At 46.2% G+C, this 22,143-nt stretch overlaps 2 protein-coding genes across 3 annotated transcripts in view; both read right to left on the bottom strand.

Moving 5' to 3' along the window:
* The window catches only part of LOC119465036 (organic cation transporter protein-like), a 192,029-nt gene that overhangs the window by 100,345 nt on the left and 69,541 nt on the right, over positions 1-22,143 (bottom strand). The gene's annotated exons all lie outside the window — the stretch shown is intronic.
* LOC125939993 (uncharacterized) overlaps positions 4,280-22,143 on the bottom strand; it is a 59,356-nt gene continuing 41,492 nt past the window's right edge. Inside the window, exons 4-5 of the mRNA XM_049655624.1 lie at positions 10,731-10,814; positions 4,280-4,458 (exon numbers count right to left, since the gene is read on the bottom strand). Of these exons, the coding sequence (XP_049511581.1) occupies positions 4,313-4,458; positions 10,731-10,814 (230 nt within the window). The 3' untranslated portion in view covers positions 4,280-4,312. The remainder of the gene's footprint in view (positions 4,459-10,730; positions 10,815-22,143) is intronic.

Below are 22,143 nucleotides of genomic sequence, written 5' to 3'. Positions count from 1 at the left end.
TGCTTCTCAGCGACACAGTCAGCTAGCTGACTAGTCCGCCGCTCACTGGCGACGTTGTCTTGCCGTTCTGTTCTCGGCGTCGGTGTCGGGCCGACGTAGTGTGAACGAGCCCTTACTGTAAAATCGGGCCAAGTCGTTGACGGCGAAGCGCCAGCTTGTTACATTTCTATGTGTACCGTCGACAACCTATCCACACTAACTCGGCGACGGTGCTGCCACCTCTAGCTGGATCTCGAGGCGAATAGTGGTAATTCTGTCGGTGTCGCCTGTGCCTCATTAGCCTCCCTATCTTCGTGTGCGTTGCGTGTTTTGCATCTTGTTATTTTAAGTGCGAAGCACTTTAGGGGTCCGGGCTGTCATCGGCGTCCGTCGCGTGTGATCTGTCGTGATCACGCTCAAAAACAAGTACTCGAAACAGGGTTAAAACAAATGCAAAATTCATCAAAACTGGTTCAAAATAAACAAACATATGATTCAGAATAATTTAAGAGACAGGAATAATCAAGCATTAAGCGCATTTATTACCAGAAATTTGTTAATATCGCTTCTAACTATCATCAGCAAAGGCTTGGCTATATGTGCGTGGCGGTTTCCACCAGTTGTGCCTTAGCACAGGTGTCAAAACGGATGATGGATTGCTAAACACACAATAAACACAGGATAAAACAAGATAAACACAAGAAAAACACAAAGGAAACACCGGCCCATCGCTGCTTTGCACTTCCCCAGGTTCCACGTTAGTGGAGCTGCATTAGCGCGGGATTTGAACTACACAAGTGCAGGATGTACAATTTCTTTTTCTGCTTCAGGAGCCTCGTCAGCATCAATGTTGTTTTGTTTGTAAATTATACTTGGGAGCCATCTGTGCGTAGCGTGTGCTTCATTTCTTCTGTGCTGTGTGTATTTTGTTTCCTGACTTTTTGTGTTGTCCTTTGAGCGGCCTTGTGTGGGTTCCAAGAACTTGGAACCCACACAGCAGTATAAAAAAGTTTTTTTTTTAAACTTCCGTGCTTGCGACGCCTGTTCCCGTTGAAAAAAAAAGAAATAATCTTCTCCGAAGAGGATCCCGCTCTGCTCATCGACCTTATGGCGAAATACCAGGACGTCCTAAAATACAAGAGAGGTGACGCAGTTTCAGTAGCAAGAAAAAAAAAGAGAAGGGAAAAGAATTTTCTATCGAGCTCAACAGCCGACATAACGTTCGGGCGAGAACGTGGCAGCAAAAAAAAATGTTGGGATTGCTTGAAGGAAAGGTGGAGGAAAGGAAATACTGGCTACACGCGGTAAATATTTTCTGCTAGCTGAACAGGTAAGCGACGAGCACTTGCGACAAAGGCGGTACGGGTAGGGAACGTTCTTCGTTGTTAGGAGGACACAGGGGGACCATTTCTAGCCGCCGTAACTGGGCGCGCTTCTCAAAATCGGCACCCTGCAGTGAATTCCACATCGTCATAGAACTCCTTCGGTTTCAGCTGATCCCCTGAAACTTTACGCGAGGGCTCCGCATATCTGTACACGTTGTCCTCGTCGATTTCATCGGCGCGGGCACACAGCTCAGTGAACTCGGCAAACGTGTCGTCGTAGTAAGGCATTTCGCTTGCGATAAATACGGGCGATGTTACGGGTAACGTAGCTACAAGGTTAGGCTACCTTTTCAGCCACTCAACTCATAGAGACCTAAGTGCGACAAAAGTATGACTTACGGGGAAGGTTGGGTTTGAAACGTCTGAAGGGTCGATCAGTACTTAGGTCATAAGTATAAGTTTCGTTTCTGAATACGGCTGCTAAAGCGAATCATCGATTGACTATTCCTTCAACATTTCCGGCGCTGGTGCTGATGCTGCTGCGGTCGTTGCGTTGCACAAGGCATCGGAACGTGGGGAGAGTGGGGCCACTATTCTCTCTGGAGCTCCCAGGGCGCACCGCCGACACTATGCTCTTCTCCCGCAAAATCATTGCATAAGGTGCAGCGCTTGGCTTTTTTCTCACGCGCAACAGCCCGAGAGGGAGAAGAGAGAGGACACAGGGAATGGGTAGAACCGGATGTCCTACCCATTCAGTCACCGATGTAGTCGGGAAACGACTGAACAACAAATTTACCAGAATTCGCTCGTCGAAATTAGCCTACACGGCACCGGAAAGCGGCAATGCGACATAAGTTATGTCGCATTGGCCCTGCATATGACGCGTACATTTCTGCATAATCTCTCATGCTCACGTAAGTTGCAGAATGTACACCGCCATTCGCTTCGCCCGGGCAATCAGATTGGACAAATATTCTTTTGTTAAAGAATTGGCGACAACGTTTTAGAAATATCCGGAACACGAAGGATTGTTTTGCGCCGAGTTATAACTGTTGACAGGGGTTAGGCCTGTAGAAAACAGTCACCGCAAAAACAAACAAAGTGCACGTGTCGATGGCCGCCTCTAACAAAACAGCGACCCAATGCTGAAAGCCGCACACGAAAGAAAAAAACAAGTACGCGTAATGAAGGAAGCTAGCGAAGCAAGTAAAATAGAAAGTTCTTGCAGTTCATTAACACGTAGAACGGCTTAAGGCGCGCAACATGGATGACTTCAGGTACTGCATGGTGGCGCTGTCGTTGTGTAACTATATCACACATGATCTCGTAATCCGGTGCACCAATGCGTCAAAGTGTTTCGTAAAGACCGAAGTAGCGTACAGACTTAGCCCTCGCCATTGTCATCATCATCATCAGCCTATATTTATGTCCACTGCAGGGCGAAGCGATCTCCCTGCGATCACCAATACCCTGTCTTGCGCTAACTGATTCCAACTTGCCCCTTCACATTTCGTAACTTCATCACCCTACCTAGTTTTCTGCCGTCCTCGACTGCACTTCCCCTCTCTTGGTATTCATTCTGTAACTGCAATAGTCCCCCGGCTATCTATCATACGAATTATATCGCCTGCTCAATTCCATTTTTTCTCTTACTGTCAATTATAATATCTGCTACACCCGTTTGCTCTCTGATCCACACCGCTCTCTTCCTGTCTCTTACCGTTAGGCGTAACATGTTTAGCTCCATCGCTCTTTGAGCGCTTCCTAACTTGTTCGCCAGCTTCTATGTTAACCTCTAAGTCAGTGCCCCATATGTTAGCACCAGTAGAATGCAATGATTATACGCTTTTCTTTCCAACAACAGCGGTCAGCTCCCAGTCAGGATTTGGCGATGCCTGTCGGGGTCTCCGCTCGGTTGATACGAAGTCATCGGCGATGTTTCGTGGTCATTCCTATTGTCGTGGGTTTGCGGTGCTCACGCTGGATTCTCGTATTCCCATCTGGTGGTACAGGCAATGGTGGAACATGTGAGCGACTTCTGCACAGTGATAGCAGAGCGGACGGTGGTAGAGTCCGCGCTATACGTCTTTCTTCCTTGAGGAGTTGCGCGAGGCGACCGGTGGGCGTGATGGCGGCGGCGGCGGCAGCTTGGGACGGAACTTCGACGCTGCGGGTCTGGCTAGGGCACGTAGGAGGAACCTCAAAGCGGCTGACGCAGGCCCATCGCTTCCAGCTGGGGCTGCAATTATTCTGGCTGCACTTTCAGAATTTTCAATGAGCACTAGATTCGTTCACAGATGATGTCAAAAATTGAAGCCACGTGAGGCTGCAATTACGAGAACACTGCACGCAGTTCCTCACGGACAATTGACTTAGTGGTCTCTTGTAGCTCGTCGGAACGTGCAGATCTGTTGAGCTGTTCACAGCAGGATATGCCCTCCGTTCATTGTTGTTTAGCTAAGGTCAAGAAGTGGTTCTGGACCCCTTCAGATTCTATTCTTTGAGAATCAGGGACCGCAATTAGCTTCCAGCGAAATTTGTACATGAAGTAGCTAACAAATCCTCTTTCCGTCGCTACAAAGGACACCTTTCAAATACATGACAACCTTCATTTTCCATTGGTGATGAAATATCTTGCATTCCTTGTTCAGATTTCGCAGTCACTTATTTGGCTTGTTATACTCCTACACCAGGGATCTTTGTATTTGAACATGCACTGCCTCTAGTTTTGAGGTTGTGATAACGCGCACATCGAACACCTCACATCTCGCCAAGCAATGACAAACAACAGAAAATAATCTTTCAAACACGTGGCGTCCCGCCTGCTTCTTTTTGTGCGATCTGGTACCTTTTCACTAAGTTTACATGATTCCTAATCAGACACATAGGTACTTTTTCCACACGAAGTCCACATTCTAGCAAATGTCATCTCCAGAAGCGGTAGAAATAAAACAAAAGCCAGTGGTACGTGACACTGCTCTTATAATTTAGTCTTCAATAAAGTTCGGTCACGTGTTTAAATTCCAGCAATTCTTTAAATTCACGCTGTGGCTCTGACGCCCCGGGCACTGGTAGTCGTATTCAATTTGGCAGTTTCCGTAAAGTAGATATGAAGCGCGGTCTCTCCAAGTATGCAGTTCACATCTCAAGGTACCTGCAGAACAAAATGTACAAAATGTTGAGCAGATTCCAAATTTTGTTAGCGAAAAAACAAGACAATTGGCAATCTCTGATAATGCGCGTCGTATCCGTTTGTCTATTATCAGGTCCCATGCTTCAGACACTGCAGAGACCAGCACTTATTTGAAATAATATTTAAGCCTGTGTTATAGGCAGTTTATCGCTGTGTATTGCTCTTTTCCAATAAACGATAAAGCATAGTAGACCGAATATTTTATTCCACTTAAATAACTTAGCAGTAACCACAAATTACCACAAAACAATTTCTGAATTCATGCACGACACAGATCGTACAGCCCACATGCAATACAGACCAAGCACTACATCTTACGGCAAGCCTTTATCGCAATAAAAAAATCTGCAAGAAAAACGCTCCCGCCATAGAGTTTGTGCCGTCGAGCACTAGAGTTCTCGTTGTGTGGGTGAACGGGTCTGCGCAGAGTGTATGCAAATGCCAAGCTTAGCCTGTCAATAATACGGAGGCCGAATGATGCATGTCATGTGCGCAAAACAAATCTTCATCTGATCTTTACGTTTTCATTGCACCATCTGTATTTCTCCAATTGTTTCCATAGCGATAGAAATATAGACGGACCTCACACGTTAAGTAGGTATCCGTCTGGCAAAAAACTGTCGGCCAATCTCGAGGGGACAACAGGGACGTCCTTAAAGCGTTAGCGTTCATGAGGTGCTAGTGTCACAAACTGGCACGTGACGCACCATCCAGACGTTTCAAAGAAACACTTTGCCATGACACATGATTGCCTGCGTTCGTGGCCGAATATTTGGAGCACATGGACTGACGTGTTGGCAGACAGAAGCGCTGTCCCACCAAGGGTCGCACATTTATTTATAGCATTATAGGCAGACCTTACCGACGTTATGAATATGTAATAGAAAAATGACAGTGCTGAGCGGAAGCGGCGGCATCAGTATGCACAAAATTGCTGAAGACATACTAGGTATAGAAATGTTACTTTGAGAAGTGATAGTCAACAATGTCGGCCGAAACGCGAACCCTGGGCAGTCGAGTTTTATCTGGAGCCTTCCACTAAGGCGTGCCTCAAATTTGTTACCTTTTTTCGGCAAGTACAACGGAAGAAATAAATTTGCCTTTAGAAGTCGTCCGTGGCCGCATCTCTGGCATACCTCCGAGGTGCGTCGCATACGTCAGAGGTACGTGGCATATGTCAGCGGAACAGCTTTGGTGACTTGCTCTTCAAATACGTGTCGGTTCTTTTTAGCCAAAGAGTGTGAAGGCTTCTCCATGTTTGGAAAAATCGCGAGGTATCGCATGACATCCTAGCGCACAAATTATTTTATTTTCGACGCAGTGAGGTCTTCGTCGCTGAGAATAGTGAATGCCACTGTAAAGTTGTCCATTCGTGTTGGGCACTGAGCAAAGACGTGCTGTTATCGTATCACGGCAACGCTGTAATACGCTCTTATATCAGCAATCGTTCGCAGATCATTCGCTAGCACAATTTAAAATGTGTCGTCGCCAATGCGTTTAATGATGTAGTTAATCATGTCCTGTTGAGCGATGAATGCACTCACCCGCTCACGCAAGTCAGCCGCATCTTTCGTTTAATTAGTGAGTTTCTCGCCATTCTCCTTGCGCGCCTCCACGGAAGCAAGTTGTTCAGCGTGAAGCTTACGCACCCAGGAGCGTCCATGCACTTTCGCTCTAATTAGTAAGGTACTGACCGTTGCTTCAGAACAAGACGTACATGAGAGCAGTTAACTAAAATAGTACATTGGGGTACTTGGTGGCACCGGTCCACTTGTATTGGCTCACGCTTTCGTGCGATAACAAACATTCCTCCACATCACAAACCTGCGCGCCGCTAAAGATGCAAGATTCCGCTGGCGCAGCACGCTTGCAGCGATGACTGTTGCAGGATACAGTTATCTCGCAGGGTGGATTCGTCAGGCCGGGCCAGAACAGTGGGCGGCGTCCGGCTTCATAGGCTTGTAGGCTTTTCCCCGCTTCCATCAAGTCACAAGGGTGATTTAATACAACTTCTGTAGGTAATCGAATGAAGTCTGGAAGCAAACGTCCTATTTTTGATGAATTTTAAAATAACTTTTAAAATAGCGCGCCAACCGGCAGAGGAAGCGCGCTGCGGCTTCTGAGCGCATGTAGCGGCAGGTTTAGACAACAAACTGCCACTTCCCGTGTTTCGCTCTGACCGTTAGTTGGCGAACTCCAGCCGCTGAAGTGAGCACATGAACAAGCTGTTCTTCGGATTGGTTCCAAAGTGACAATGAAGGAATTGGAAGAACAGCGTGTGTGTGTCAAGTTCTGCTACAAACTTGGGAAAACTGTTATGATGTTCTTAAGAAAGTTTTCATCGTCATTGGCAGCGGCGAGCAGTTCATGGCTGATTTCAACACGGGTCTGCTTCTGTTCACCAGTTAACAAAAAGCGGCTAGAGTTTTGCACTGACACGACGCATGCTAAGTTTGTCACTCAAAAGTTTATGACATGATCCTACGCTGATACCCACATTGTCAGCGACGTCTCAAACAGTCAAACGACGATTTCCACGAGTCACAGTTCGATCTCTCTCGACGTGGTCATCATCTGTGGATGTGGAAGGTCGTCCAAGCTTGGGATCGTCACCGACCGGCATTCTTCCATCTTCAAAACGCTTGAACCAATCATAGCACTGCGTGCGACTCATACAGTCCTCCCCGTATGCTTGGCTAAGCAACTGAAATATCTCTGAGAAAGTTTTCCTAAGTTTGTAGCACAGCTTCACACACACACGCTGTTCTTCCAATTCCTTCATTATTACTTTGGTGCCAATTCGAAGAACAGCCTTTCTTGTGCTCACTTTAGCGGCTGTAGCTCGCCAACTAACGGTCAGAGCGAAACACGGCAAATACTAGTTTGTTGTGTAAACCTACCGCTAAATAGGCTTAGTAGCCGCAGCACGCTCTGTCTGCCGGTTGGCGTGCTATTTCAAAAGTTCGGTTTCTTTTTGAACCCACCTGGTATGTATTTATGTATGTATGTATGTATGTATGTATGTATGTATGTATGTATGTATGTGTATGTATGTATGTGTGTGTGTATGTATGTATGTTTGTGTGTGTGTGTGTGTGTGTGTGTGTGTATGTATGTGTGTGTATGTGTGTGTGTGTGTGTGTGTGTGTATGTACCCATGTTTGTATATCTGCATGTTTCTTTTTAACTAACCATTTTCCCACCTTCCTGGGTCACTGGTTAAGTGGATTGTGCACTTACATGGCTAACGTTTTCTTGTTTGTTTAACCATGCGTGTTTACGCATTGTCGCTTTTGCATATGGGTATCATATCGGGCTGCTGGACGGAGAGAGCAGGGTCCAAAACCAACCATCGGACCAACTTGGGTCACGGAGTATGTGCAATGTGTATATACGAGCCACTCTTCAACGAACCCCTCTCACGCCGACATGCGTCGCTGTAGATGCGGGACTGGGTAGGCACCGCTGTTTAAGGAAACTCTTCATTGCCGACGAAGACTACTGGGTATTTGCCACTCAGTCTATGCTGATCTCCAATGAACATTTTTATGCCAACTTTGGTTACTGGGTATGTGCCGGTAGGTCTGTGACGCTCTTCAATGACAGTCTTCGGTGTCAGCCTGGCTAAGTAGGCATGTGGCATTGGTAATATGCCGCTCTACGACGACGAAAAAGGTCCCTTCAATTTCTCTGAAGCTGCGCCAAATTGAACCCACGTCACAGGAGTTCCTCAAGGAAAGCAACCTGGACGCATGAGCAGGCTGGGACACAAATACACTGCGTATTTGCCGCTTTTAAATGAACACCTTTCACGCCAACGCTTTAGCGAGCTGCGCCATGAATGCACTGGGTGTGGGCCGCTCTTTTGTCACTGAGCATGTGCCACTCAGTGAGCAGCAAGTAGGAGAACAATTCTCCCTATATGCGGGCACCAGCACGCCACACTTCTCGTCCCGGAGGCCACCCGCTTGAACGGCAGTGCCAGCGGATGGCGCAGTGAGTCCGAAAAGAAGTGCGAGAGAAGAGCGCGATTTCTGTATGACACGTTTCTGAGCGTTCGCATGCACTGGTGCGCCATGCATTTCGGATGCAACGCACAGGCTTCGTGGATGCGGCGCTAGATGGCGCGTAGTGTTGTTCGGAGTCCCGCTGCACTACACCCTTCATATATGACTCTTTTCAATGGTGGCAACACGTTGCATCGGTGTATTTCATTTCATTTCATTTATTGTACCTTAAGGGCCGAAGCATTGCAGAGGGGAGTAATTCTTCATAGATTGATTTAGTGCCAGGGCATTTGCAGCGGCAGTCACCGCGAGATGGGTTCTGTCGCAAGTTTGGGCGTCAATAACCTGAGATCCTCTTTCGAACTATAGTGATAAAAATACCCACTATTGGACGTATTTTTCACTACATAGTAAGTAAACGTGCTCATAACGCTCACAATCATGCCATTAGGCCCTATTTTTCATCTAATGGTTCAATACAATCCATCAAATGGTGGCCCCTCGTTTATGTTTGCCGTTGTCGCAGTTGTCACGTAAGGGAAGCAATGAAGTATATGTTGTGCGAGCCGCTCCTGCAATATGCGCTGTTACAGGGAAATACATGGGCAATGAAAATGGCTGAAATGTCCTTCGACCTACAGAATAACTTCGTTGATTATATGATGAAAAGGCCTGATATTTATAAGTTCAATACATTTCTGTACAACTTAGCAGATTGCCAATGTAGGAACTCATAGATAAAACAATTATTTGTTTTTCAGTCTTAGATTTTTCTGCCTGGTGCCGTTGATGAATGCGTGTCGGGGGTGCTTTCAAAATCCCCATTGGAGAAATGTTTACGAATGAAAACACATAAGCTTCCAGGCATATGACACTGAAGGTGCTCGCAACAATACTGAAAACGCCATGCTGCTACCCGTCAAACCTTAATGCCATTTTTTCCTTGTGCTCAATATTGTTACGTGAAGGAAGAGTCAATTAAACGAGAAAGTATTTACAGATTATATTTACAGCAACGTTTGCAGCGCTGACCTGTTCGATTCGCAGCGCGAGCCCAGTTCGTTCTTCCTCCTCTTTGCTCAAGAGATGGCGCCCGCGCGCCTCATTCAAACGACCAAATATAACTCGCGTGCAGTATAATTCTCCCGGCGACTGAAGGGACGTCTCGGAGCGTCTAAATGTCATCACTGGGAGGGTGATATTACTTTAGTCGTGTAACGTGCACGATATCACTGGACTGGGAAGCAGATGGGGCGTCAGGGGTGATTTCCTAGGTGACGGGAGTCACGGCACGAAGCACTCCGTATGGACCTGTGTAGCGAGACAGCAGGTTTTCTGACAGGCCGACCTGACGCGACGGAGACCACAGAAGCACCAAAGAACCAGGCGGTAATTGCATGTCTCGGTGTCGCCGGTCGTACAAACGCCTTTGACTCTCTTGGGAGTGCAGTTGGCGGTCATGAGCCCGTAGAAATGGCGGTCGTAGAATTACCCTTGCGTGGGCAGTTCGGGGGATAGCGTCAAGTGCATATTCACTGGTCGGTGCCGCCTGAACAGGGAGGGCTGTGTCGAAGGGCGTTGCTGGTGCTCGGTCGAACAGAAGGAAAAATGGGGAATAACCGTCTGTGTGGTGGCGCGAAGAATTGTACGCAAACTTCACAAACGGTAGAGCGAGTTCCCAGTCAGTGTGGACTGAAGAGACATACTTCGCGAGCATGTCTCGCGAAGTAGGTAGAGAGTGCGATTGAGTGCAGCAGAGAGTGCGATTGAGACCCTCCGTGAGGCCATTTGTTTCCGAATGGTATGACGTGGAGAGCTTTTGCCTCGTTGCAAAGGACTGCAGGATGTCTGCGATAACTTTTGATAGCAATGTCCGGCCACGGTCTGTGACAAGTTGTCGTTGAGCTCCATGTAATAAAATCACGTCGCGTAGAAGAAAATCGGCGCCATCTGTGGCGCAGCTCGAAGTGGGGAAATGGGGCTGAAAAAAAAGTGAATTCAACTGAAACTTTACGTTGCAGTTCACTTTGGTTTTTTGTCAATAGGTTATTCCTTTAAATGTACTACTGCTTTACACTGATATTCAGCCGCATCTGAAACTGACGATTTGATTTATAATTGATTCACGATCTTCCAGAAAGCTGCAAATCACCAATTATGAATTTTTGCATTACCAACTTACTAGAAAGCATAAACACCATTTTTTGCTTTTTATTATTTACATACCTGAGTAGTCTCTAAATGTAAGAACAGCACATTGAGCCACCGGATCATAGTAGTGAAAGTTGTATGTTCTTTTCAATCCAAGGACTGAAAAATTGAAGAAACGCACAAATCAATCCATTGTTCTAAACTTGTACGCAAACTCGCAATACTGCTGCCCAGTAGCGCACCCAGGATCTCTGCCAGGGGGGGGGGGGGGGGGTTGACAGTTTGCCAATACCATCAAAGCAGCACTAATTTCAATGTATTCAGGGGAAATTGTCAAAAAATGCGCTTTTTGCGTACGCGCAGACGATTACGCCTCTTACATCTTAGTTGCAGTACTCAAAGGCGCAAGGAAAGAAAAGGGGTTATACAAAAGGGTGGGTTAACTCAGCCTCAGGGGGGGGGGGGGGGGGGGGTTACAACCCCCGAATCCCCCCCCCCCCCGTCGGTGCGCCACTGCTGCTGCCAAACAGGAACATGTAAATACAATTTAAATCCTTGCCGGAAATTGTTTTACCCGAGTGTATTATTGCCGTGTCTCTACTATGTCACGACAGGGACAACGATGTGAGCTTTCGTAGGCTTCATCTCGTGCGTCGGCCTTGCAGAGATTGGAAGAAGAAACAGACGTCTCTACGCTAGATTGCGAAAACAATAACTGGGCGTTCTTGTCAAACTAGCTGCGTGGTGGTTTGGCTGAGTTTCGGGTGGATTTGACCTAGTTATCTTACTCATCTTATTAGATGCGAAGCAGCTTATGGTTGGGCCTATGTCACTCCCTCCCTCCCTCCCTCCCTCCGCCATGCGGTGTCCACACCCCTACTGCGCATGCGAATCCTCCTCCCCCTCCTAGCCTTCTCTCAACTCCTCTCCTCCCCCCTCCCCTCCTCTCTTTGTCTCAACTTCTCTCCTCTGAGCATTCCTCCTCTCCTCTCCGTCGTCTCCTCTCCAGATTGCGCAACGAATGGCAACACCTGCGGCTCCGCGCACGATAATGCGAAGCAGCTTATGTTAGAAGCGCGACGGTAGGCGCCCCAGAGGCACCGGCAACAGTCACCAACGCCGCGCGCGTGTTGTGCGAACACGGGCAAAGCGCCGACGGCGTCGACAACCGTTCTGCGCGTTGCCGGTGCTGCTGCATGTCCAAGCTTATACAGCTGACAAAACTACCTTGAGTCGACCCCATGGCTGCTTCGCATGCATACTACTCAGAGTTCCTCTACGGCAAGATGGTGGAATTTTTTAGGACTTATCTAGTGATTGAAGCAGCGCTGATGTCTAAAAACTGTCCTGGCCAAGGGCCTAGCACTTGGTTATACTCCCTTTCTCCTGATTATTTTCCTTTGGAATGTTTCTTCCGCAGCGGTGTTAGCAGCATCCCTGTCGCGCTGGTGATCTCGAGTGGTGGATTCATCCGGCTGGACAAGCCACGTACCGGCTGTCCAGGCCGAGCTCCAAGCTATGACGCGTCACCTGCAGATGATAAGCGATGTCCGACAATTTGGAAGAGGTGGACTAGTTTGTGGGTCATCAGATCCGATCTGTGTTGCAGACCTGTTCAAGTGCACGACTTTTGCATCTGTCCCGGTGAGTGCGTTTATTCCTCCCCATCTAGCATGCACTAAAGACATTGTCCGGGGCGTAGACTCTCGATTGAGCGCAACTGAGACTCTGCAGAAACTGTCTGATGCTCACGTCATAGCTGCAACGTCATAGCGGCATACCGTAGTAACCAACTAGTAAACAGGGGAAAAGTTTCCACTGAATCGGTTATTGCTATACGTTTGCTGGCATGCCCTGTCCATCTGAACTAAAAGTGTGGACACTTATTTTTAGAGAGGAACCTCTCGCTTCCCGTCCACTTCAATGTCGGAACTGTTGGTGTTTTGGCCATAGTGCCGCAGGCTGCAAATCAAATGCACACTGTCGCGTCTGTGGTGAGGATCATTCCCCTATTGAGTGCACGGCTGAAGCTGAAACGTGCTGTCTGTGTGGAGGAAACCATGCGGCTGACTATGCAAACTGCTCGGCAAGAACTAATGAAATACAGGTACTCGAGATAATTAACAGGCGACGATATTCGCAGCGAGAAATTATCGCAGTCTTTAAGGAAAGAGCCTTTGGATACGCTAGCGTCACTGCGAGACAATCTACATTAAATGACGATAACTTGTCTAAACTCATTAGGTCAGCAGTAGAAAAAGCAATGACAACGGCTATGCAACATATTGTCAGAAGTGTTACAGCATGTATTTATCAAGTGTTTACTGCTCACATGGCATATCTATTGCAAACAGCTGAAACACCAATAACCAAATCGATTGCTTGTGCTGCTGAAAAGGTAGGCAGTTCAGTCCTAGTGCCGAGTACCAGATCGGACCCAATGTTTGTTGAATTCGATCCTTGTCATTCTCGTCAGTCAGGCTCACAGGATCACATGGAAGCGGGTCATAATACCAGGCCGCAAAAGCGAAATGGGTCTCCAGTAACTGCGTATTGCCCATATACCAAAAACTAAAAGGGGAATCCTATTTCTCATTTTGGAATCCAGGAGAGTACATCGCGATGGTAGTCTTTGAAGTAACTAGATCAATTAGATAATCACCATAGCTTTTTAGAAAGTGCTGCAGTGGAACTGTTCTTCCTTGATTTCTGGTTCAACAGACTTAAATTGCTTAATAACACATCTTAATCCTGACGTCATAATCTTACAGGAAACCTGGCTTACTGCTGAGAAAAATTTTCATATGAAACATTTTCGATCTTTCCGGTTAGATCATCTTTCTCTAGGCGGTGGTTTAATGATTTTGTTGTCATATAAATTCTGTCATAAGGTGGAAATGGCTTTCAAGTTAATGTCTCCGCAATGTGACATTTTGGCAGTGCACCTCAGCATCCCAGGCTACCGTTCATCTTCGATTATAAATGCTCATTTCCCTAAGGGCGTCCACAATACATACCAGCTGGATAGCGCGCTTGCTAGCTGTAAAAATGAAGTAATCCTTACTGGTGACTTCAACTCGCATCACGTATCATGGGGTTACAGAAGAGTTGCATGTGGGACGCGCCTGTGGGGCTGTAGTATAGATAAAGATTTTTATGCCTAAATATGAGACGACCTACATTTTTCCATGGGCAATCTAGCTCAGTGTTAGATTTGACGTTTTCTAGCACAAGTATTGCCGTGACGTCTTCGACTACCGTTGATTTCTGTACAAACCGTGATCATCTCCCGGTATAGTTTGAAGTTACATGCCCATGATAATCAGTTGAACGACAAGGCAGAATATTTGTTAGTTACAAAAAGTTTAAAGACTGGTCGCGCTCCAGCATAGCATCATAAACTAATAGTGCCGATGAATAAATTGGCTTGAATATTTGTTCAGAGCTACAGATGTCCCGACGAAATCTGCATTCGTAATTCAAATAGCTAAGCGTACCTTATCTAGTCCCTGGGGGAACAATGAGTGCACACGAGTTTATTTAAGAACGCAAGCTGCTTGGAAAAAACTTCTGCATAATCAGGCCCCACAAAATTTAAAATATTATCAATTTATTTTGGCAACCTTCAAACGTACTGTTAAATACGCAAAGGATGGGGATGATAAAAACATTTTGATTATCTATCTAATGCCAAAAACAAACGTGCTTTATTTAATTGCCTTCGTTCTAGAAACAGACTCCGAATAAGCGTTAATATTAGAAACAATCGTCTATACGTCACTGGAAATGCAGGAGTCCTTAGTCCAATTGGCTAGAGGATTGGAGAGCCGGTTCACAACGCGCCTTCAAACTTCTATTTCTACTCCTGCATTCTCGGAATCCAGAGAGATATCCTACTCGGAAGTAGTGCAGGTCATGTTACGATTGCCAACTACAGCGTCTGGCCCGGACGGAATAACAAATGCAATGTTAAAGATATTCTTCCGAGAAGCCCCGAGTGAGCTTCTGAAGTTGATAAATTACTCCACATGAATGGAAGATCGCTAAAATTATTCCGTTACTTGAAAAGCCAGGGGCAGGGTATACTATCGACAAGATTAGACAAATTGCGTTGACATCAAACATTATGAAACTTATTGAAGGAGTGCTTCATGGGCATATAATAGAGTTTATTGACGAAAATCAATTCTTTAGTCCCTGTCAAATTGGATTTAGATCTGGCTATTCAATATGGCACGCGCATGTAGACCTTGAACGTCGCATTAACATCGCCCGGCAGAAAAAACAATATGCAGCTTTAGTTACGTCAGATATATGTAAAGCTTATGACGGCACTGAACATATAACTTTAACAAATCGGTTACAGGGCCATGGCTTTCTAGGTTATATTGTAGCATGGGTGCGTGAATTTTAGAAAGACGGGGAATTCTACTGTTTTCAAAGTGGTTTTTCTTCTAGTAAACACAAGCAAACAAGACGTGTGCCTCAGGGATCGGTACTTTCACCAGTATTATTTATTATTTTACTGAGCAGAGTCCCCGTTCAACTAGGTGTCAGTACCTACGTTTATGCTGACGACATTGCCTTTTTTGGTTTGACTAGTGACATATACTTCCTTTAAGAAATTTTGCAGTCGTATCTAAGGGAACTGGAAGGCTGGCTTGATAGCTTACACTTAAACCTGAATGCTAAGAAGTGTGCCCTCCTTGTTTTTCCCGTTAAAGACCCATTACACATATCGCTTAGCTATCATCTAGAAGATATCCCACAAGTAGAGTCACTTAAGTACCTTGGAGTTATTTATAACGGAAATCTTAACTGGTGGCCACATATTGAGCATATTGCGACAGACGGAGCTCGTATAATGGGCATCTTACGCAAGTTATGCAATAGAAGAACAGGTATGCGGAGAAAAAAAATGTTTGATGGTATACAAAATGTACATTCGTCCGGTATTGGAATTTGGTTGTGTTTTATTCACAGGTGTTCCATCATACACGCTTCGGCCACTAGTTTTATTAGAACGAGAGGTGCTACCTCTATGCTTAGGCCTTACAAAATACGTTGCAAATGCCGTAGTATACCTGGAAGCCAGAATCCCACCCATTTTATGCCGATTTCACCTTCTGACCGTTCACATTTTCCTAAGACTATATGAATCAGCATTAAGCCGTCCTGAAATAATTTTCATCTCTGGAGAATTATTTTCTCCCGTTGATTGGCCCACGTTTCATACATCACAGATTATATTTGTGCAAACATTACTTAAATGACTAATTGTGCAAATTCGCGATGTGCTTCCTTATAATACTCGTTCAAATTAACCGGAAATAAGGTTCGATGATATTTTCCCAAACCACGCGAAACTGCTACCTTATGGAATCTTAAGCGGCATGCTACACGATCACCTAAGCACCCCAGGAACAAACATTATCATTGCGACAGATGCCTCACAGTGCGAAAAAAAGACTGGCATTGGAATATTTTGTACTGCACTCGACTGGATTTTTTTAAAGATTGCCTGGTTTTGTGCATATTTTGCTGGCTGAGTTTTTAGCAGTACTTCTAACTTTACGTAAATTAAACCGAACAACTACAACGGCTGCAATTCTTGCTGACTGCAGTAAATGGATGACAGTTTCTCTTCCCTTACCGCTACTAATGATTAACCCATGCTAAAACTCACTTGCTAGCACCTGCCCATGTGCAATCTGTTCAGTTGACCTGGGTACCTGGTCATAAAAGTTTGTTAATGAAACTGCCAATTCACTGGTGAAGACATCACTAAAACTCACTTGCTAGCACCTGCCCATGTGCAATCTTTTCAAACTGTCGATTCACTGGCGAAGACATCACTTTCCGGCCCAGTTCTTCCTATTCTACCAGTGACCGCACGCATCACGGCTGCTAGATTTCGTGCGCGATCCATTAGAAAAGGCTTATCGAACCCAGTTCTGATTGTTTCTCCAGATTATACGCACCTGGCGTTTCCCTGGCGTAGCGAATCCTGTAACACAAAGATGCTTGACGTCTCTCTCACCTAATTACGTTGCCGCATTCCCTCCCTGAATTTCTACTTACACAGGTCGGGTTTGGTTCCCTCTCCCCTCTGCTAGTTTTGTAATGTGGAAGACAATACATCAGTTACTTTTATCTTTTCACCGCTGTACAGCGGCAAGAAAAATAATATTCGAAATACCTTTTCGAAGACTTGGCCTGGACTTAACAGGACCATCTATTCTTTCGTTCGGGGCCTCCACTTTGGGATTCAGCTCCAGGAATGTTTGCTTCGCTGTCCAAATATTTCGTGCAGAATCCAAACTACTTCCCTGATAAATCCTACCTTTTCTTTTCTTATACTTTTAAATTAATTATAACCTTTTCGATATGACTTTCGTGGTTTTATTTTAACAGATAATTCTGCGATATTCAATGCTAATTCCATAGAAATTCGGACATTTATGCCCCATATTAGTTTTGAATAATCTACCCATTTTCTCGCCAATTCCCCATCGTGGGTAGGAGCCACACACGTGATAGACAACAACAACCCTATAATACACCGTTTCACGGCCGCCAACTTTTCGCGCCACCTCCCACAACTTGATCATCGGAACGGACATTCTGGGGGGATAGGGCGTGGTCATCAACATCCCAGACCTTTTAGTAACATTTTAGCATAACCGTGATCCAATTCATTGCTTGGAACCATTACCCAACTCATCACGCCTGAATAATGACAACGTTGTGATCCCGCCTCAGTCGTGCATCCTTGCTTCTGTGGCATGCAACGTGCTGTTCGACGGGGACGGAGTTGCAGACCAATAACCCCGCTGTTATTTAGTCACGGTATTTCAGTTGCACGAGGTATTGTCAGCATCGTTCATAGGCACAGGAACCTGTTTCTGACAAATTTCAGCACGGAGCGAAGGCACCTTCCAAGGGGCATGGCTGTGGCCTATTTCGACGGTGTTTCAAACGTTAAACTCTTTCCCTACCATGGAGAAAATAGTTTTTTTTGTATTGTACCGCAAATGGTTTTTTTTTCTGAACGAAGTACTGCACTTAATATTTATTGTCATACATAAACAGAAAGCTAAATGAATGCGCTTTTCACTCATAAAGTTTTATTAAGGAGATGTATGTCATAAAAAGATATTCATTGTTAAAGTCAAGATTGTGCGATAAAATTGAACAAAGTTTGTAAAGACACGCTTGTATCTACTAAGAAATATATGCTACAAAAATTATGAGATATACAAAATGTATTGCCCTATATCAAAATTTTTAATTCTAAAATCTAAATTTTTCATTGAACAGGTATTCCGCCACAAAAAATTTAACTAGAGGCACAACAGTTGGGCGTGTTGGGCTGCGGCCGCCGATGTTCCGGGCTGGTTTGCGTCATCGTCACTTTCAGGCTCAAAGTCTGATGAAAAGTAAGTGTCCCCCGAGTCGTTGCTACTCGATCTATCGATAAGATCAGCTGCAGGGGCAGCTAAATCGCGGAAGCGCGCGCGCCGTTTACGGAGCCGGGTATTTTTTCGTTGTGCTTTGTCAGTCGCGAAACTTCGGAACGCGCTTAAATATGACTGCCTGGCGGTAAAAAAAACGAAGTGCTTAGAAAACTAAAAATATAGTACTCTTTCACGCTGCATAGCGCAGTATGTCCGTGAGCGGCGCGGAAGGTCTCAAAAAGCGACGTTTCGAACCATCGTAGAGAGCTAACGATGCCCAATGGGTGCTGTACGGAAAGAGTTAAGGCTGCTTTTCAATTCTCCAAGAAGCACCTACACAAAATCCGGCACCTGTTCTGGACGTCAGCGCTACCTGGCTGCAGGAAGAGCAACAAAAAAGTGTCGCTTTACTAGCCGAGTTCCAGGACTGATTTACGCCAACGTCAGGATTCGGTCGCACGCCCTTAACCAAGCACCGAATAATCATTGAAGACATGGCCATACAAATTCATCAGAACCCGTATCGTGTGTGTCTCAATAACGTGAAACGATGCAGCCGCAAGTAACTAGAATGCTCGATTACGACGTAATTCAATTGTTAAAGAGCTCCTGGGTATCGCCTGCAGTTTTAGTCAAAAAGGACGGTAGCCTACGTTTTTGTGTCGACTACCACAAGCTAAATCAGGTGACAAAGATGTGTATCCACTCCCACGCATAGATGATTCCCTCGACCGGCCTCTACATTCTAGTTACTTCTCAATAGACTTGAAAAGTGGATATTGGCAAATCGAGGTGGACCTGACGGACCATAGGAAAACAGCTATCGTGACCGCAGATGGACAATACGAATTTGAAGTTCTGCCCTTTAGGGTGTGTTCTGCGCCCGCTACTCTTCAAATGCTCATGGATGTAATACTTTCGGGCTGAAGAGAAAACCCTGCTTCGTCTATCTCAACGACGTCAGTGTCTTTTCTTGAACATTTGACGAGCACCTGCAACGACTCAAAGTGGTTCTGCAAGTCATCCGGTCGGCGGGCCTCACTTTGAAGCCAGGGAAGTGCTGCTTTTGCTTTGAGGAACTGCAGTTTCTTGGTAATGTTGTGAGTCATGGTGGTGTTCCTCCCGATCCTGAAAAAATTGCCGCCGTCGTACAGTTCCACATACCGTCCGACAGAAAGCAGTCAGGCGCTTTCTGGACCTTTGTGCGTATTATCGTCAGTTTGTAGCAGATTTTATACGCATTACGTCACCATTAACTCAACTCACGAGAGAAGATGCGGCATTTGTGTGGCACGAAGCACAGATGATGATGATTATTGGAGCTTTTTGGCGCAAGGGCCAGAAGCGTGAAGCACAGAAAACTTCATTTAATGAGGTGCGGCAAAGCCTGCAACCCCCCACCCCCAGTACTTAGCCACTTTGACGAAGCAGGCCCCACGGCGCTTCACACTGATGCCAACAATGTTTGTGTGCGAGCTGTACTCGTGCAGTTGCCATCGGCCATACCATGCTGAATACGCCGGTTCTCGTACTCGTGCAGTTGTAGAATGACGTTGCAAGGATGACTGCCTATGCAAGGAGAACGCTCTCGCGCCGAGAAGCTAATTATTCGACAACTTAGAAGGAATACGTTGCCATGGTATGGCTGGCTATGCAATTTCGCCGATATTTGTACGGCTGCCTTTGCAAAATTATCAGTGATCATTGACAAAGCTAAAAGATCCTACCAGGCGATTAGCGCGCTGGAGCCTCAGGCTACAAGAAGTCGATATGACAGTCATCTTCAAGTCGGGGAAAAAAATACCGACGCTGATTGCCTTTCGCGGTCACCGAGATAGTCGACTGCTTCATTCCGTTTAGACGAAATGTCATTCCTCGGTGTTCCGGATACGGCTGCCGTTGCACACCAAAAACGTGATGGCCCCGGAGTTGCTTGCCCTTATTAATTTTTTAGATGGACGAACACCCAAGGCGCCTAGATTTTTTTCATGATTACTGTGATCGTTTTCTTTTCGCAACGTTGTTCTCTCTTTTCACCGATCGGATGCAGCTACTAACTGGTCGTTCCTACACCCCTTCGAAGTTAAGTACTTCAAGCATGTCACAACGAGGTCACTTCTGGCCACTTAGGCTACAATCAGACACTGAACAGAGTATGGCAAGGTACTACTGGCCAAGAGTCGCCACGGCCGTGAAGCATCAAGTACGGATTTGCCTCGATTGCCTGAGGCTCACGCCGCCCCCAGCAAAACCAGCCAGCCTGCTACAACCCGTTCACGGCCCAAGAACATCATTTTAACAGTTAGAATGCACCTTTTGGCTACACTTTCTGAGTCTAGTGCAGGAAACCCATGAGTTAGTGTCGCGACTGATTACCTGACTCGCTACGAAGAAACAAAGGCTCTCCGGTGAGACAAAGCAGCAGACGTGGCGCGATTTTTTATAGACAATGTTATCTGCTGAGACATGGCGCACCCACCATCGTAATTATAGGCAGAAGGAAACTCATTACCATGTGTATGGCGCTCTTTGGCCATATCTGGCCCTTGCGCCATTAAACCCCATACATCATCAACAGCATTCACGGCAGCACTTTTAGATAATGTCCTGATGCTCAGTGGAACGACTCACCGCAAGACAACAGTCTAGCATCAACAAGCCAATAGACTCACAGAGCGCCTAAACAAAACTCTTGAAAACATGCTTGCAATGTACGTGGTTGTAGAAAACAGAAATTATATAACTTTTGCTTCAACACAGCTAAGCCAGAACAGCACAGATGACTCCTGTCAGCCTTGTTCATGGACGAGAAGTAAGGATGATGCTGGGTACCATGCTACCACACAAGCGTGATGGTGTTTACACGGAAGCAGATGCGTTTACGCAACGCACCGAAGAAGCTAGACACTTCACGCGCTCGCGGATCTGCCAACCACAAGACTACGACGCAGGCCCCTACAATGCTCGCCATGGCACACCAACGACGTGATGTTGTTGGTGGGCTATGGCAAGCATTGTAGGCCAGTACTTACGAAACCGGTGACATAGTGTGGGTTTCGACGCCCATTCGAAGACGGACGTCCAAACAACGATCCGAAAAGCTGTTAAGGCGATACTTCGCACTGTATTGAGTACTACGACGCCTAAGTAACGTCACCTGCGAGGTCTTCCCAGATAGCCCCTATTGAACGAAGGGCCGCATGCCTGAATGTATCCACGTAGTACGCATGAAACCGTACGTCAGCGGGTGACTATGCAAGTTACCTTCCACGAGTGAACTCCTGCTTCATCGGGGTGGTGCTTCTTTTTAAAGTGAAGCAAATGGTACGAAACTTCAATGTAGACGACAAAGACAACGATAGGAGATTTCGTAGGCTTCGTCTCGTGTGTCGGCCTAGCAGAGATGGGAAGACGAAGAGGACGTCTCTACGCTCGATTACTATAAGCTGTATTCAAGCGAAGCTTGTATACGCTAGGCTGCGCCGGCGACGTAACGCTAAAAAACCAGCTGCTCTGAGAGCTGCACAGGTGGTTCAAAAGCAACACGACATGGTTCAACGCAGCGACACGGCTTCGAAAAAGCCCTTCGCCTCAGTCGCGAGAGAAAACCAGCAAAGGCATTCATCTGCAAAGAGTCAGTCAAAGCCCTCAAGTGATACAGCCGCAAGTCCACAACAACAACAAGTGTCCTCAAGGTCGCAGTAGAAGAACACGAAGAACCAAGAAAAGCTGTTAGATGGTAGCACTTTAAATGACATATCAAGTAGGCTGATTCCCATGATGTTCACTGCAATCAAGGCTATTCTCCACGCCAGTCCGCCGTTTGAAAGCATCCCTGAGGTAGAGGCCGTCCTGGCTTTGAAACCACTGGTGTCGTCTTCTTTCACGGCGCAACACCATGATTCTTCGGAGTAGCAATGATGGCCTCGCCAGCAATCGTCTCGCAAGCACTGTCCACCAACAAACACTTGCACACATATACTATATTCCAGTGGAACCCTCGCCGCTTGCGCTCGAAGTTCGCAGAATTT

The sequence above is a fragment of the Dermacentor silvarum genome, chromosome 9 (genome assembly GCF_013339745.2).
Source record: "Dermacentor silvarum isolate Dsil-2018 chromosome 9, BIME_Dsil_1.4, whole genome shotgun sequence".
Taxonomy (NCBI): domain Eukaryota; kingdom Metazoa; phylum Arthropoda; class Arachnida; order Ixodida; family Ixodidae; genus Dermacentor; species Dermacentor silvarum.
The sequence above is the reverse complement of the archived record's forward strand: the minus strand, read 5'-3'. Positions and strand labels throughout refer to the sequence as shown.